This window comes from Enoplosus armatus, chromosome 12 (assembly GCF_043641665.1).
Source record: "Enoplosus armatus isolate fEnoArm2 chromosome 12, fEnoArm2.hap1, whole genome shotgun sequence".
Classification (NCBI taxonomy): domain Eukaryota; kingdom Metazoa; phylum Chordata; class Actinopteri; order Centrarchiformes; family Enoplosidae; genus Enoplosus; species Enoplosus armatus.
The window spans coordinates 4,474,388-4,493,274 of record NC_092191.1 but is presented as its reverse complement, the minus strand read 5'-3'; the positions used below and the strand labels follow the sequence as shown (position 1 = coordinate 4,493,274).

Genomic DNA, 18,887 nt, shown 5'->3' with positions numbered 1-18,887 from the left:
TGACTTTTAAAGGCTTTAATATCAATAAACAAAATAAGATGAATTCCAAGTCTAGTAAATGTAAAAAAGGACACAATCATCTTTACTGCAGCATATTAAAGACTTTTTAAGGCTTTCTGTCTACTCTGTTTTGATTGTGTACTTTCCTGTACACTATTGGCTTAGATGGAAACAACAGTATGCAAATGTCGTCATGATGCTGCTCTCACAGCCAGGTGACATTTGATGGTTACACAAGTCAAACCTTTACTTAACCTTTAGTAGTGAAAAGTGAATGAAGAGATGTTAGTTTTACACAACCTGATATCGACCACCATAACGAGTTAACCCAGTGTTTAAAGACACACAGTGAAGGTCTGGAGAAAGCACAACTCACTACAATGTGACTGCCTGAGTCTCAGCCCCGTAACAAGGCTTGTGGTGGCCAACCAACCCCCTCTGTTGGTGCCTTTCTGCTACTGCAAGAACAGCACAGCCACAGAACTGATGGGTGCCAAGACAAATTTGTCATTACAAATTTGGGGAAGCAGTATTATTAGGTGATGGTGTGCTGACTTGAGCATGTTTAAGCCTCTTGCAGAAGCCATGACAACTTGCAGAAGGTTATTCAGGAGTGCAGGAAAGAAAAGAAAAGGAGTTTGTTTCATTTGGAAATTAAAAAGTTGTGGAAAAGATTAGCTTGATGACGTCGCTCCAAAGAGAGAGATGTGCTTAATGCTGAGACCTAGAAGTGTACAACCACACTTCTGAATTCCCATCCTAACCTAATTTCAAGATTGTCTGAACCAAAACTCAACACCGACTTTGTATGCTTTTAAGCCTGTGACAAGATTAAGCCCGTCACCCTTTAGATATTTGGTTGCCCTTGCTGTTGACAGATTTAAAGACACTAAAACATGTGTAATGTCAAGAGGAATAAATAAAAGGGTGGTACTAAAGCAATATTAGTCCGCTAGCAGTAGTCTATAAGCACCTGGATGTCTCTTACTCTTCTATTGTTGTAGTTTAACCTGTGACCGCGAGCCTGGAGCCTGCTGAGATGCCACAAGGGCCAAATCAGATGAAAGAGACTGGAGGCCAACTCTAATAGCAACTCCTAACCTTTGTACCAGTGTGTGTGTGTGTGTGTGTGTGTGTGTGTGTAAGTCATGCAGGCCCCTACGGCAGTCTCAGTACAGGGAGACGGTAGCGGGAGCCTGAGGGGCGGCCACTTGACATTTCCGGCTTTAAAAGAGGGCCTTAACCTTTCCCCACAGCTTCTCCAGACACGTTTTAGGCGGCCTCGACAATGCCTGCGTGCCACTCAAACAAATGGAAGAAGGAAAAAAAAAAGAAGACGAGAAAGAAAGAGATAAAAAGTCAGACAGTCAATACCGATTATAACATGGTCGCAATTACTATACGTGGATAAGAAGAGAGGTCAATGTAAACAAGGAACCCCATCAAATAATGTGATATATTTAACATACGTATATCACTGACTAATCTAACATCATGGGGGTAAAATGTACATTTCTCTACATTTTCTGTTCACAAGCACACACTCCTGTTGGCCGACTAAACTAAACTTGTTTCTCCAGTTGCCCTCTGCTTTTGCCACTATTTTTGTGTGTGTCAGTAAAAGAGTGTGTGTGTGTGTTTGTAGAGTTTCAGTGTGGAGTGGTCTTCCTCCAGGCCTTCCCTTTCTGCTTTTTCAAGTGACGGTTGAAAGTAGCTGTCTAATTTGAGCACTCTAATTACCTTGGATTAGAGACCAGGTGCTATTAAAGCAATTAGACACACAGCACACTCCAGTGCCGCAGACCCTGCACCCTAGCCGGCGGAAAACACACACGTACACACAAAGAGAAAAACACACACCTGTATAACACTAAAAAAACAAAACAAACATACATAGCCAGTGAGACACGCAGACTTTCAGGCTCACTCATACACACTCAACCACCTATCGGCATACAGGTATCTGAGCCAACAGAAACACACAAAAATAAACATGCACCATAATTAGCCAAAAAACCCTCTCTCACACACACTATTGACTTCAATTAATCACATATGGAAGCGAAGTCGAGGATGGTGTAGAGTCAACTTACTCAACTTCAGGTGCTTTTAAAAGCCTCCGGTAAACCAGCGTTTGAAAAATGCATGTGCATCAATAAGAGTTTTTTTTAAAGGAAGTGACATGGTGTTCATCCAACGACAGCGGCGCACGACTAGCAGTGAACCCACGTTCATCACAACCCAAACTGATGTAATTTTCTCAATCTGCAGCCCAGACTGTTCCATTACGCTCTTTCCAGATAAAGGTTTACAAAATGCATCTACGCACTCAAGCTTTCATATCCATCAAATACTGAACAAATAGCATATCTTCTTCTACAGGAACTGGCTGCATTTCCTTAAGACACAAACACGGGAGGAGTGAAATTTTCATGAGGAGCAGAAATGCACCCTGACTTATCAAACAGTTTGCTGTCTTGCCTAAAGGAAGGTGTGCACATATATGTATTGTGTGTGTGTGTGTGCTGTGTGTTTGTCCTTTATCTGTCTGTGTGAGTGTCACTGGTTGTGTGTGTGCGCAACACTGACACAGCCATGTAGCTAGCTCGGCTCGAGGGGAGGATTAGCGGAGAGCATTGCCTCGGCCCACAAACATTCCATATTAAAAAATGAAAAGGCAACCTTCATTACTATCAGTGGCACATAACCTCCCCTCTTCCTCCTCCTCTGCTACTATTATACACAGCCCTAACAGCCTGGGCGAAAAATACAAGCCACTGACAAGAGATTCCATTATTCCTGATGCCTCAGTGTCAACAACATACATCCGACGGGGCAAAGAAAGAAAAAAAATGGAAGACGGGAAAAGGATGTGAGAGAGAAAGAAGGGGGGTTAAGCTCACTACAATGCCTGAATGACAAGATAGGAGGAAACCTGGGAATGGAAGCATCCAGGTTCCTGTTGGTGCTGGTGTCAGGAGAGGGCGGGATGTGATTCGAGATCTGGAATCACAGGTAAAGTGGATGAACCATGATATGGAAAATTTGAAAATTGTCCCAGGTCGATCTTAAGCAAAAGAACAATTCTGAAGCAAGGCTGGAAACTGATGCTAGATTTGGGCAATACGCCAATCTCTACTGTACTGTATGAGGGCAGACGTAATTTAAAATACCTTTTAGAGCAACTTAGCAAACATCCACTGACTTGCTGTGAGTTGAACAGTACTATACCAACAGTAAAGCCCTTTACACCAACATTATATGGGGAGGATGGGATAGGGGAAATAGGTTAAGTAAGAAAGATTCAACAACAAGATGGTTCCACATGTTAAAATTACTTTGCAGCATATGTGGATTACAATACTAACAATTATTATCTTAATGATTTCTTGGATAAAAGTTTTAGGTAAGGCCTTAGGTGTTTTGTTGTCTCTCATATCAAAACTCTGATTATTTTTTATTCTAAAGTTAATAAAAACTAATGACATTATATTGATCATTGCAGGGAATTCTTTTGCTGCTTTTCAGATCAAAGTCAGCAACTGAACAGTACTCCTGGAGTTACTACTACTACGCGGCCTAACTACTGGGTCACCCTGTAGGCCTAAATGAAGACAGACAAATGAAAACAAAGTCACATGGCATTACACACAATTAAATGACTAAGGAGTATGGAGGACATTAAAAAGTGGCCTTTCGGAGTCATAAAAAAGATACAAGCGAAACGCTTTAAGTGGCAGCTTTGTCTCTCCCTCTGGGGCATAACGCTTCAATGGAAACTTAACTGGCCTCAACCCAATGACATAAACCCACGACTCTGTGGAAAGAAAAGAGCTTCCATGTCTTTCCAATCTCACTTTCATGGCTTCAAAGCAGTGTCAGAGAGTGTCAGATTTGAGGAGGTGTTGAATCTCATACTCTTTAAAACTTGTAATCCGCTCAAGGAGCCTACGGCAAAAAAAAATGTCCACGCACACACACACACACACACATTGTGAAGCGCACACAAACAAAGACAGACTCACTTCAAATGACAGCAGGGTCTACAGTATAAAAGGCACATATACTGTATATGCATACACACTGACATACTGAATCGAAAGCATACAGGAAAACGTAGACATAGAGCATGCATAGACACAGTTTAGAAAAGGTAGGCAAACACACTCTTATCCAAGATGTACACACACACTTGAAAAGCATTAATACCTGTTCACTTTTAAGAGGATAAAGGTTAGTGCACTTAAGTGGCCTGTCCATCCTGCAATTCAACACGCTCATCTGATTGGCTGGGCTCCAACTACCAACACGCACAATTATTTAATTGCACCTTCAATGAAAACGAGCAATTTGTTTAATCTGGGCTTTCTATGTCCGACGTCTTCACATTAGGAAAAGACAGAGCGGAAAAAAACCCACAATGATCGCCTCGCGTCACCTTACCCATGAAATTATGCTTCGGATTTCAAACGTTGCCTGCATGAGAACAGAGGGGAGGGAGGAAAGTCCAATCAAAAGTTCAATTATGTAAATGGAGATGTGGAGTGGATGGAACAATAGGGAAAGAGGGAGGGGGGGGCAAAAGGCTGGGGCAGGAGAGGGGAGCGAATGTAGCGTGAAAAATAATACACATTAACATACAAAGGAAATATCGCATTACTGTTGTAATCACACTGAGGAGGGGCTCACTCCAAAGAGAGCCGTGAGAGAAAGTGTGTGTGTACGTATGTGTGACTATGCATGTAGACACTGTTTAGTTAAGTCAAGCTTAATTTTATGTGTGAACAGAGAATGATAACCCTTTGCACCTCAGAGGTTGAACATACGGCAAACTGGACGTGCTACTTTTGAGCAAGCCACTCAAGCTGCTCCGCAACCTGGCCAGACAATATTGAACTGATTGTTCCACCATTTTCTTGACAAATCTTTATGCCACGGCTTTGTGTAATATCACAAAGTAGGAAAATATGTAAATACATTCACCATGATGGTGATGGGGGGGTTGCTTGTGATTCACTCAGAAGCAGATATGCTTCCCATCTAGCAGTGAACCTGCAGGCCAAGACAGAGGGCCTTTCGGCAGTTGGCTACTGAGATGTAAAATGCAAAAATCAGGAAAAGCGGTTTCCTTTTCCAGGACCATTTTGCTTCCAAGGCCTATTCTGCTCCAAAGGCATAACCATGCAAAGCAGCAAAAAAAAAGGAAGCAGAACAGGAGAGGACAGGCAATGCTTTGAAATTGAAATAAAAACCATTCACTGAAAAAAAGAAAGAAAAAAAAACATCATGAAATAACACAGTTTGGAGGAGGCAGCAGACAAACTGACTGTGCCAGCTTGCAGTGTGCCCACCCGCCCGCTTGCTCGCCTAACGTGTAACACAGGGGCATAATGCGGTGTAAGCGCTGGCTTTAGCTTGTCATGGAAACGGCAGTAGCATTACCCACACTCACGCCTCTGCAAATTAGCTTTGGCTGGGAAAAAAAAAAAAAAAAAAAAAAAGACACGCAGGGTGGTTAGGTTTGGGATTGAGTGTGTGTATCTGTGTGTGCGGTAAAGGGGGGTGGTGCAATCCAGTTTGCGACAAAACAAGACAACATAACCGATGGTAGTGATGGTGAGTCTTTTTCCCTCCTATAGGTTACACAGATCCAGCAGAGGAGATTACAAACTCCTTCTGGGCCAATCCCTTCTCCTCCTCATCCACTTCTCTCAACATGAGGTCTCAACCAGCTTTTGTCACCAGTTCAGAGTGAAAGTTCAAAGCCTGTTTTGTCCTCTCGCCTCTTCCTATACCCCCGTTTTTTTTAATGGCAACACCACCAGTCAGTCTTTGCTGTTGCGTCACACCTTACTTAACTTGCATTCATGATGTGCATAAATAAGCAAAATGCAGTGCTGCTCTAACTATGGAGGTTTACTTGGTTACAAGCCTGAACAGTGACTGTCAGATCAACTGTTGTGGTGTTGTCAAGAGGTCCAATTAATACTTCACACTTCAAACACTGGTGAACGTGCTGCCATGTTTGCCACCCGTGTTGGCAGCTTCAGTCCACAGTAAATCTGATGTGACTTGAATGCAGCATGCAGCATTTTTACTTATTATTATATAGGCTTTTTGCGCATAGATAGTGCAATACAATCATGCCAAAGATATGTTTGAAGTAATTTAGAAACACAGTCACTATTACACCAGAGAGCACTGGCAAGTTCATCTTTCAAATGCAAATTGCCGAATGTTTTAAACTTTCAAATATCAACATCTGTCTCCGCCTCAAAACGGGCTATTACTGTGTTTCAAGGAAACATGTAAAGAATGATGCCTTCTAACAACACTTACTGTGCTGGTCGTTAACTAGAGAAGCTGTTGCATGTTGTGATGTTACATACATTGGCCCGGCAAATTAACCTCCCTGGAAATCATGAATATGCATCTTTAATACGTATATTTTAAAACCTGGATTTTAAAGAGCCCAGAAAAACAATCCAAAGGCCACCTATCTCTTCGCTCTTCCTCCACCTCCTCATCTTCCTTAGATAAATAAATAAGCTTTGGGAGAAGGAAGAGGAGGAGGAAGAGAAAGGGGGGGTGGCTCTTATAAATCTATAACGTATTAATCTCCTTTAACTGCCATGTTCAACAAACAAATTAGTGGTGCAATGGATTCAGAGATCAGCTGTGCCGATAACGCCGCCATTTATCAATTAATCTAAGCCTGGGCAGGGAAAACTCATTAAGGAGGCCACTTTAGGAATTATGTTCCGCAGGTAAAGAGGCTGACTGTGTGTGTGTGCATACGAGGTGTGTGGGTATGTGGGGGGGGGGTCTTGACACAGCAGTTGTGCAACCCCCCACTACGGACTGCCATTGTCCAGCGCAGTGTGGGCTCCAAAGTGATGAGAGGGGTGATAGCACAGCCAATTAAAATGAACATAATTACAAAGTCACCCCTTTGACTCCTGATCAGAATACACATGCATCAACACACACATACTGATGGGAGGACGGGTGGAGGTGGTGGGGGGGCGTTGCTACACACAGGCAGAGAAAAAGAGGGGGAGCATGACAAGAGCATCCCAAAAGAGTGGATGGAGGTATCGATAAAGAAAGTAAAGAGACAAAAAGAAGGAAAAGAACATGTGAATAACTGTGAGGCAGCAGTTAAAAGTAGGTTCTAACATTTAGCAGAAAAGGTGCTCACATTGTCCCTTTGCCTCGAGCTATTTCTCATTTTTGGCATGTATTTAGTATGTTAACATGCTAATGTTAGCTCACAGTTGGCCAAGACAGACAGGAATTTTGACCTACTGATGGTGCTAGACGAAAGTTAGGGGGTCACCAAAGATATTAGGATTCATTCTCCTGATCAGTCCAATAGTCATCAAATTATTTCCTATATCATCATTCCTACAACCATAGCTAGCTCAGCTTAACATTTAAAAGACCAAAAAATACTTTGATCAATTATGATCAAGTCAGGACTGCCTGATCAACTCGAGTTGAGGTCAGCTGAGCTCCTACTAGAGTGCTAAATTAAAAGCTAAGGGAATGATCCCACTCAGTGATCTAAGAGTTAAGCACTGAAAATGCCACTTAGTATTTCCTATGGCACATATGAGCACACACCTGCATACCATAACAGTCCAAAAGAAGGGGTGCTGGAGGGCTTTATACAGAGGCAATTAAAGCCTTATCATCTCCACACTCGCTCTCCTTTCCTCAAACAGACACATGAGTGCACATGTGTGTGCGCGGACACACACACACACACACACACACACACACACACACACACACACACACACACACACACACACACACACACACACACACACACACACACACACACACACAATTTGAAAGACAAATCACTCAGACTAATTCATAAGGTACTTCTAAGGTCCTTTTTAAATTATGGAGAACGGTTGGTTTAATTCAATTAAAATGTAGCAGGGGCCACTTAAGGATGACGGGAGTAAGGTATGGCATGACTAAGTGAGCGCGGTTTTCAAGAATGTGCGGGGGGTCCTAGACCTTCTGGGGGTTGAAGGAGTTTTCAAGTGCATGGACCTCTATCTCCTCACCCGAAGCCCCTTTAAACCTCACCCCAAAATCCTGGATCCTTCTGGGTTTAAGCCCACACACACCTGGAGGACTGGGGCAGATTAAGACCAGATTAAGATAAAGTTACCCCTTCTTCGGCCGCTATGTCATTCAAACCCCTGGCCTCTATGACCACTGGATGGTAGGACACACAAGACAAAAAGGTTTGGTTCATTCACATACACATGCACACACAGGCACGCACACACAAAGGACTTTCTGGTCATCCTCATAAGCCCTATTAGTCTGCCATAGAGCCTCTCATAGCAGACATCAATCATGGAGGGATTAGTCAATTCCCTCTCTAAATGAGTGGCGAGGGAAACTTCCCTTCAACTCTAAAGCAGGTCTCTCTCTTTCAGAGATTACACAGCGATTTGTTTTCATTTTGTTCCATCTTCATCGTTTTCTGTTTGACTTGCTTTTCATTTCTCTCTCTCTTGCTCAGCGTCTCCCTCGTTCTCTCCTGCTTGCAGCTTGTGAGGTAATCCTTGGCAGATAAAACTAAGGAGGACTTACCAAAGGCAGATTACAAGCGGCGCTTTGCGGAAGGCCCTTTTACACCAGTCGGCGCGGGTATTGAGGAGAGTGAGCTCTTCGCAGTGCTTAACTTGTGAACTCGACATGCACCCAACAGAGGAAGAGGTGGAAAAATGATAGCCGCATTACAGTAACTGGATCAAAATATGTTCCTCACAACACACACAAGATTCCACATTAGTACACACAACACACATGCTCGTTCTTTCATGGCAACCGTATATAAAACTGAATTTAGAACAGTCCCTGAATAGGTATTAACATTAGAGTTTTATCTATTCACTTAACATGATTAAACATAGCAACGTCTGCCCAGTGAGACTTCAGGATCAACGTTGTGCATCACGTGTGAGGAGATCAGCTCCTCCTTGAAAAGTCTTTTTAACATGGCTCTAACTTTTTATGCTCCCTGGATCCCACAGTTTGATTCAAAGATTTAGGTATTGTTTGGCCATGCCCAGTTCATATCCACAACACAGGTAAACAGACTCTTACACAACTTGATGCAGAACATTACCTTATCTAAACATTCCCTTAAACTTTTCCAACTTTTGAACAGTTGAGATTGTTCAGTGGTCAGTAATGTATTATACCTTTCCACCTAACTTGATGACAGCGATGCCCTGCAGCATGAAACGACAACAGGAAGCCCAATGATCAGACCTAAACTGCACAACAGAAGAAACTGGGTCTCCTCTCTCCCACAAGATCCGATGACAGACCACTCAGAGACTGGGGAGGGGTCCACACTGGGAAAAGGCAGACATTGAGAGGTACTGACTTGGCCTTACTCCTCTCAAGGATTATTCTCCTAATATTACACAGCTTATGGAAAGGCCAATGTGGCCAAGGGGAGCCACGGAGTCTTCAATGCCTTGGTCTCAGAAATGGACCACTATGACTGTTTCCCTGCTAATATTGATTCCAGTTTCTGAAATATAAGAAACACAGCTCTCTTCTGATCCTATACTTTAACCCAACAATATACAGTAGCTATACAAATCACAAAGGAATCATTGGGGGTATTAGTATTTAGGCATATCTGCACTGAACATTGAACATCTTCACACCACTGAACTATGAGGAAAAAGCAAACACAATCAAGTAAATTTAGTAACTAGTATTTGATTTATGACAATTAATGACACTTAACTGACCCTACTTTGTATTTAACCACTGTTTAAAAACATTAGGCTACACTTTCTTTACGTCCGACATCCAAGACTCTTTGTTAAAGGTATGTCAAAGTTATCAGAGAAGATGGAATAACTTTGGACCGGATATAATGATAACAAGACGAGAGACCTTGGAACGGGCAAAGATCAGAAGACCAGAGATGACTGTCCTTGTCTCTTGGGCTCCCCTCTGTCCTCCAAAAACATACCGCAGTCGTCACGTCAACCTCACTAACACTTCACTGTGCGGATGTGGTCCTCTCCTGCCGCGAACCCCGGTGAAAGCTAATTAAGAAATATCGCAGCCTTCTGCGAACTCAATTAAATAATGTTAATTTATTCTAATTTCAATTTGGAGGTAGTCTGAACTGAAGGAGGGGCTGTGAAAACAAAGTCTAGGAGAGGAAGGAGAGCTCTGGCCTCTGCCTCCCCCCCGGCACAGGAGCTCTCACAACCTGCAAAACTCTATTTAATTTGAACCCTTTGATTAACATAAGTAATCACACAAGCCCTTCAACTGAAGGGGAGAAAGAAAACATACCTCTAGTGTTGGTTCACTTTCTCACCTCTTTAAAGAATGAGTGTGTGTATAAGGGAAAGGGAAAAGGAGGGAAAATGGTACACACACCATGTTAGATTATTACAGTTTGTACTATGAGACACACATGGAATTAGGTGATATTAACAAAAGGCTACAGTAAAGTAATAGCCAAAAAAAAGCTTACAAAACCCATGGGGCAGGCCACCAAAATATGTCTTGCTAACCCAAAATATATTTTGTAGTAACCTCCATTTTATATAGCAATCAACAGTTGAAGGATGTGCATGTATTGTCAGACCCAGTGAGCAGCTTAGAGTTGAAGACGTCTTACTCTTTGCAAGATTCTTAGAGTAAATATTAAGATAATATAGAACTTTTTTGTTCAAACTTTTGCTCACAGATATATGCCAGCTTCCAACTTTTCTTTATATGAAAATAAGGCAAATAATTCATGAAGCGGAAACTTGATGAAAATCCAAAGATCAGAGCATCTAAGTGTAGAGCGGTCTGACTGTGGAATAGAGATGGAGATGAAACAAAAGGAGGAGCAGGGGATCACTGAATTACTGGGAGGGGTAAAATCAGCCCCAGGGAAAAGAGATGGACTGAATCAGACCAGACAGAGCTCACAGCCTGCCCAACAGGAACTCCCTCTGTTCATTTACATTAATCCTGCAGACATTTCCATCCTTCCAGCTTCTTCACAGATGCTAAACTTAAACTCTGATGTCTTTGAGGATCTATATCTCCCAGACAGGACACTGGACAGACACATTGGTGTGAGAGACATGAAGCATCGAATGTGCCACTTTCACCAACCTGAAGACAGATTTCAGATACTAACAAAAACAACTAAAAGTAGCTATATGTATATTCAAAGATGAAAGTGGCATTTGTGACAAGAGCATCCCGAAACAATATTTAAAGGAGCCTGCTTGTGAGTCAAGGTACAGACATGCATTGCCTTTTCTTCACAACCACCACCAGAGAGTGACCCAGAGAGGGTTAGCAGTCGAGCTGCTAACCGGTCAACTGTGAAATGCTAGGGTTGTACTGGGGAACCCTGAGCCTGGTATTTTGAGTGTGTATTATGGCAACAATAAAAAAAGAGCCCTAGTCATTGCAATTAAGCCGGACACTGCTGTTTGAAAGATCAGGATATGAGCTCACGCTGGGACTGACCAACAAGAAGCGAAGAAGAAACAGTTACACAAGAGTTTGCATTAATCGTATGTGCTCTACAATATCTGCTGGGGTTTGAAAGGACCTACAGTCTGTTCGGCATCATGGAGAAGAAAACCAAATGCTTCCATAGATGCTGCAGGTTGTACATCTACATTTACATCTCCATCCACCAACCCTGCATGCTAAATGTAAATTTGCTAAGCATTGGTCTCACAGATCCCCGTGGATGGTCTCAAGATAGAAAAACCCCAACAACTGGTAACCCACATGTTTCAATAAATGCATTTGAGTTGTTTGGTATTGCCATCTTATCCTGTCCATAAATTGCCAGTGCTGAACGCGTGTTCCACTGGCAAAAATCCAGAGCTTTGAGCTCTTGTTAGAGCTTAATGTAAATCCAATCCATATGTGTAATATCTGTGTATAGAGTAAGTGGGTGCACACCATATGTCCTGTAGATGTCCTGATTTTTCACAGGCTGGCACTGAAGTGGGTGGTTTTAATGCAATGACAAGGAGGATAAAACTACATCTAAAGACAAAGTTTAATGCTAAATCTCCCCGACAAGGACAAGAGAGTTTAGCTAAGCCAAAATATGACTGCCTTCGTTCATAGTTTATAATAAATGGGTATTTTAGTGGCTCACATCATAATTTCTCCATGATCCACATTCCCTTTCCCACACCCTTCTTCTCCACGGCTGTACCTCGTTTATCTTGAGAGAAAAACATCATATTTTCTATTCCTATCTTTTAAATATTAATCCACGATCACAGGAATATTATTTGAGCACTGAGGCTCGGATGCTTACACTCTTAACCATTTGTTGGGTGTAACTATGGTGATCAAGCAGTTAAAGCTCACTCAATCGCTACACTTATGTTACCTTTGTGCTGAATAAATGTGTAAAATGTAAACGGGATACAAGACATGCTAATCTCTTTTGGTTAGCAAAGACAAGGTTTCGTTTAATAAAACGCATATGAGACATTTCATACCCTTCAGGGCAGGTTGTAAATGAATAACCGAGTGTGGCGGCTTGCAATGTATCAATTTCTATTCATATTCTGAGATTAACACTGCATGTTGTCTGCATGTATATGTGTGTGTGTGTTTATCTTGGTCCTACACACCAATTGCCCAAACTAATAGTTGGTAGAAATACATGGAGAGCGGAGAATGCACCTTGAAAGTTCTTGTATGAGAGAGGTAGAGGTTAGCTGTGTTTTGCGGGAAGGTTATAACTGCCCCAGTACATACTCACTGAACTGAGCCTAAGGCATACTGGAAACTAGAACAGATACATACATGCATGCGAGCACAAGTGCACATCTATACTCTGCACACGTTCATAGTGTGATGATGTGTTGGTTTCGTCTTGGCCTCTCATAGTGGGAAATGTCTCCTCTTAATCCTCTCTGACTTCATACATTCAAAGGTCATCTCACAGCCTACACATGGCGGAAGCGTGTGTGTGTGTGTGTGTGTGTGTGTGTGTCATGGTGCTTGGTGTGAATAAGAAAGAGAAACCTATTCACACTAGCTGTATATGTCAACAAACCCTGTAGGCCTATCCTTGTTTACTGTGAGCATCCTATCTCTCTTTCTACTATTCCCTGGCCATCTTCCTTCTCTTCCCCCCACTGTTCTCCTTTCCTCTACCCTTCACTATCTTCCACCTATTCTCCTTCGTTGCACCCCCTCCTCTTCAGTCCTCACCCACAATTCATTCTTTGCATCCCTCCCTCCCTCCCTCCTTCCGTCCCAAGCTCCAGAGGCAGGGGCATCTCTTGGCGAAGTGTGGCCCACCACAGGCCACTGGCTTTGGGTAATTAAAGTGGTTTAGGCCCCCTCACCCACGGTCACAGGCAACTGCAGCTGGGTGATAAAGGCACTGTGCCATAATTACATGGACGGCCAGCATCACCGCCCAGCTACACTAAAACAGTCAGCTAGCCAGCTGCATGGGGAGGAGGGACCTGTGTGTGTGTCTGTGTGTGTATAAGTAACTGTATAGTGTGTGCATGTGTGTGTGTGTGTGTGTGTGTGTGTGTGTGTGTACGCACAGGGGGTCAACACCCCCTTGTGATCGCTCTGCTGTAGTTAAGCCCCCTGTGTTTAAGCCCCACATAGGCTCATTGAGCCCCCTACACACACACACACACCCACACACACACACACTTTTAACCCCCACCCACCCCCAGCCAATCATTCCCCACCAGTGGTCTGACTCCTGCCGTGAGTGTGTGTGACCATCAGCCATTTAATTAGACCCAGCCATGATTTACCTAATTTAAATAAATAAATAAACATACGAAAACACCCCAATAAACAAATACCTATATTCAAATGAGGAGCTGGGGAGTTTCGTGAGCATAAAGAATGGGGCAGAAGATGGGATTGTGCAGGCGGAAAAAAAGCTAATGTAAGGACCACTGGAGGTGGACACACAAGCGCGAACACACAAACACACACACACACATACACACACACACACACACACTGCTTCAAGTCACTCACTCATTCTTTGTAGCATGTGTTATTATAAGTTCTGGGATTTTAAAGATGTTCTGTCTGTGTTACCATATAAATAAAATTACATTACGTTTACTGGATTTGGCAAACTAATTGAAACGTTGGTCGTCTGACAAACATTCCAGTGGAGTTAATAAAATCAAACTTGAATACTCTTTTGGTACCAAGCAACTGTTTCTTAGATAAATCATAATTTTGCCAATTCTAGACTATATGTTATTGCAGGAAGTTCTTGTACAGCTGCTGGTGTTTAGGCAACATTTAACATTTGCCTTGTGTTTTAATGGGGGTTGTTTTCAATACTTAAAAACTACTAAAAAGTTGAATTCCATTACCATCCCAACCCATTACACATTAAGCACCAGCCTGCAACACACTGATACTGCGTTTATCACAGTTGTTGTCACACGTATGTGTCCCTGTCGAGGGGCTACATCAAGTTTATTACATTGAAGTGGAGCCTGGTTACCTTGGGGGAAGCGGAGGCCAGCTCTCTCCCCATCACCACTGCGACTGGACTGGGCCCGACTGGCTGGGCTCTCTCCCTGTCTGGGACAGAGCTGGGTTTGGGAGCTGGCGGACTGGGGCCGAGGCCAGGGCTGGAACTTGGGGGCGTGGGAGCCCTCCTCTTCTGGCTGCTGCCCACATCGATGGAGGGGCCGCCAGCAGGGGGCCGCGTAGGGCTCGATGTCCTTGGCTCGTAGAACGGGTTGGATCTGAGAATGGAGGGAAAGGAGGGGGGACAGATGAGACCAAAGACAAGACAAAAAGATATGAGATCTTTTAGAAAGTGCTTACTTAGACTGCATTTTTTATTTTAAATTGAAGTTACAGTAATGTGCACAGATTTATATGACCTTTTGCCTCAAAGGCCAACAGTGTTTGTTAACAAGTCACCAAACCAAGAACTGTCAGCATTTCAAGAAATAACAAAAACTCATGTGGATTTATACAAAACACAAGAAAACGTTGCAATAAATACAAAACAATACATTATTAGGCATTATTTTATATGGCTATGCGATTCAGTGGCAGTATATGTAAGACAAGAGCAGACAAGACACATTGTAGATCTCCAGCCATGAATTATTGAGATTATCAGCACTATTTAAACTCATCTTTGGCTCCGACTGCTCATTGTTAAGTTAAACATAAGGAAATGAGAGTTCGGTGCAATACAATGAACAACACACACAAGTGGAAAGGTAATAGAAGATGCAGGTGCACTGAGGTCAGGTCTGCGTGACCTCATATCCTTACAGCCCAAGGTGGACCACTGACAGACAGACAGGAGCATGAAGGCACACACACACACACAGACACAAACACACACACACACACACACACACACACACACACACACATACCAGAGTGTTCTCAACATACAGGCATGCTTGTGGCACTGAAAGCAGGGGCACAGTCTTGAGACATTCACTCAACATGCAACAAGCAATCCTAAACAAACAAGAGAATTGGATGGAGAGGGTGGGGGTGAGAGCAAGAGTGAGAAAGAGAAAAGCTGATTGACTAGGTATCCGTCTGAAAGAGAAGGTTAGAGCTACTCGGTGTCTATCTAACCGCAGAGCGATACGGAGAGGGGAAAAAAAGAAGGGAAGTGAAGAAAAGAGAAACAGGCAGGCCTATAGAGCAGCTTTCACAGACCAGCACTGCCTAAAAGACATGTGAAAGGGCTCCAGTCAAAACACTGCGCTGCCCTCTTGAACTTTCTATTCTGCAGAGGACTGCTCCTGGTATAAGAGACAAGAGCAAAAGAAACATGCCAGTCAATAACCTGTCTGTCTTTAGACAGCCGAGAGGACTAAAACATACGGCTATCTGTGTGACAGCTTCGCTCAGCAGCCAAAACCTACAAGTTTACATTTACAATTTAGGCACGGCCGGCTCGTCTGCAGAGGTCACACACACAGTCAATGAAACATACTGCTGTGCAGAGTGCCACAGAATGAAAAGTTGTCCCAGCTCATTCACTGATGAAAAAAGTTATCATGAAAAGTTGCTGAGGTGGTAACAGATGTCCTCTCTTTGACTGCAAGGTTTCTTTTATTATATGCCAAGTGAGTAGCACAAATCTGTTCACATTTCTCAAAACTAGTGTTGCTATCAGTTCAAAATTCAGAAACCGGATAGGAGTACACACATTATGTCATCTACTAATGTACTATTCAATGAATTCGTCACTGAACTTAATTGGCAGCTTTGATACATTTAAGTGATGTTAAACGAGAAAAGGAAAATGGGGAAGAACGAAGGAATGAATGAATGATGAAAGAGGCGGGAGGTGAAATAAAAATGAGCAGAGTCTGGGGAGGAAGTTATGGAGGATGGCAGGGAGGGAAAGTATGGGGCGACAAGTTGATAGGGGGGAGGGGAGGAGCGACAGAGGAGGGAAAGGAGGGAGACAAGGTTAAAGAATGCAGTGAAACAACAGGGCCCTTGTTCCTGTTGAAAGAGCTGCTTCGTCACTCTGCCCTGATGGGGAAGGGATAGGGGGGGTCTTACACGACTTGGCCTGCCAACAGTAACCAAGCTGGGCAGCCCTAGCCTGGATCCTCCAAGACTGCTTCTCGTATGGACCACTCACTGACACGGAAACCATGTCAGCAGGCTATTTTGCTCAACAGTTTAGAAAAGTGTGTTTATCCAAATCCCTCTAGCAAACAACATAACATAGAGCAGAAAAAGGCACTGTATACATAAAGAAAGGAACTTCAGGTCTCCTTATATTGTAGTAATGCAAGTGGAAAGTGTTTAACACAACAGGACAAAACATGCAATGTATCCACAGACTAAATAGTCATGACGTTTGTCAGGCTTCATATATATTCACCAGTTCCTGTGTCAGCTAATTGAAAATATTAGATGATGAATAAAGTCTTACTCGTCTAGCTCCTCCTCCTCGTTGTGGGAGGTGTCGGCGTACAAGTATTTGCTCATGTCAACAGGCCGTACTCCTTTTCTCTGTCTGGGCTTTGGGGGTTCTGGGTCTGGCTGGAGGTCGATGTCCTGGTCGGGCTCATCGAAGGGGTTCCCTGGGGGTGTTTGTGTCCCGGGTTCATCCGGCTCATCGAACGGATTTGAGGATTCATGATCATAAAAGGAATCATCATCGACCCGCTGCCTTAAGACCGGCTGGGCAGGGGGCTCTGTTTAACAGAGAGGAGAGAACTCTGACTACACATGCAACACATACTATACTATACTATACTATACTATACACATACTAGACATGTAAAACACGATCACTCAACAGCATGCTCTTTATTTGACAAGAGCTTTGGTAGCTTGTCACTGGGTTAGAGAGCTGGGCAGCAGAGGGGAGTCCACATAAATGTGACTGTAGTCCTGGTAACTAGCTAAGAATTACAGAATGCCTGCCTATTTGTCTTCTCAACAGCTGAGCCACAAGTTTTTCTTTTATTATGCAAATGTCAGAAGTATTTCTCATATTATATCATGTCTCCTTATAGCCATTAACTTTTGCATTTTGCTGTTTGTTTACCCATATTTTGTTTACATAAGTACACCTGCAAGACAACTAAGACTTTTTCCAAAACATGCAGTTAGAGCCTGAGTTTTAATTCTATAGTTATAGTTCTCACCAAGTATAATTTTGCTTAATATAACAATTCAAACGTGCTTTTTGTGTGCTCAGGTCCTGATGATAAAATCAGATGCACATGCATGCTTACACAGAGCTGCTAATGAAACTTTATCACGCAACTGTACCATCCTCAAAACAAATAAAACCAGTAAGAGATGTGTATAAATATATATAAAACACTGTGCAGGAGAGAGCAAACTCCTAGATTTATACAGACAATAAGGTTCAAATTAAAGACAACTTAAACAAGTATCAACAACAAGCAAAGTGGGAGCTTTATGTGTGTGGGAGCATGCCACTCAAAAGCAAATAATCCATACTAATACACCTGGCTCCTCAGGTGGTCAGACAAAAATATTGGTTTAGCTGTCTGACTAAAAGCACCGAAGCCTGCCTGCTATAGTTACACATGACTACACACATTCAAGGTATGTGCACAACCAAAACTTGCATCACCTGTCGTTGTACTGACACTTCCCAAAATAAACACCTTAACTTTTATCACTTGATCATAAGATCAAAGCCTAAAAAAGGCAAAATTACTGACAACATCCATCCATCCATCACAACAAAACCAGATGTAATGCATTTTGTTAAACATACCTTCCTCATCAGGATCACCAAATGGGTTGAGGTGGTTAGGATGAAGGTCGTCATCGGGGTCATCGAAGGGATTGTTGCTCATGGCAAGAGGCGCTTCCGGATCCTCGTCTTCCAGGAAGTTCAGCTTGTTGATCAGCTCTGTTTCCACAGAGTCCAACGCAAAGTCATATACACAAAGTGACAACTACAAGGTCAAAAATAACAGCTACACAACAATACATTTCCCAAAATGAAATGAATACAAACATTCACAAACCCAAATATACCAATATCTGCACGTTGGAGTGAACCATGCGACCATTCAGTCTTGGATAAGTAAATCCCTCTTGCTGGGGAGCGCTGCCTAAACTTCCCTGTGCTCCTCTGCCACCTCAGCCCACTTCAACGCATGTACAACAGTGGCATTCTGGGAAATTGTATGTGGTATGGAGGGTTACTGTGGGAGACGGTGAAGGCAGTATAGGAGTTGCTATGGAGATCCTAGCTGGAGAGGCTGAGAATTGTCCACTTTATCTTCATCATCCTCACTGTAGCTCAGTCGCATGCTGCCAGAGTGTGGGTCAGTTTGAAAAGAGCGTAAATG

General features: G+C 43.0%; 1 protein-coding gene across 1 annotated transcript in view; it reads right to left on the bottom strand.

The window, feature by feature from the left end:
• ehbp1 (EH domain binding protein 1) overlaps positions 1-18,887 on the bottom strand; it is a 133,392-nt gene that overhangs the window by 71,016 nt on the left and 43,489 nt on the right. Inside the window, exons 9-11 of the mRNA XM_070915571.1 lie at positions 18,305-18,442; positions 16,979-17,243; positions 14,549-14,795 (exon numbers count right to left, since the gene is read on the bottom strand). Of these exons, the coding sequence (XP_070771672.1) occupies positions 14,549-14,795; positions 16,979-17,243; positions 18,305-18,442 (650 nt within the window). The remainder of the gene's footprint in view (positions 1-14,548; positions 14,796-16,978; positions 17,244-18,304; positions 18,443-18,887) is intronic.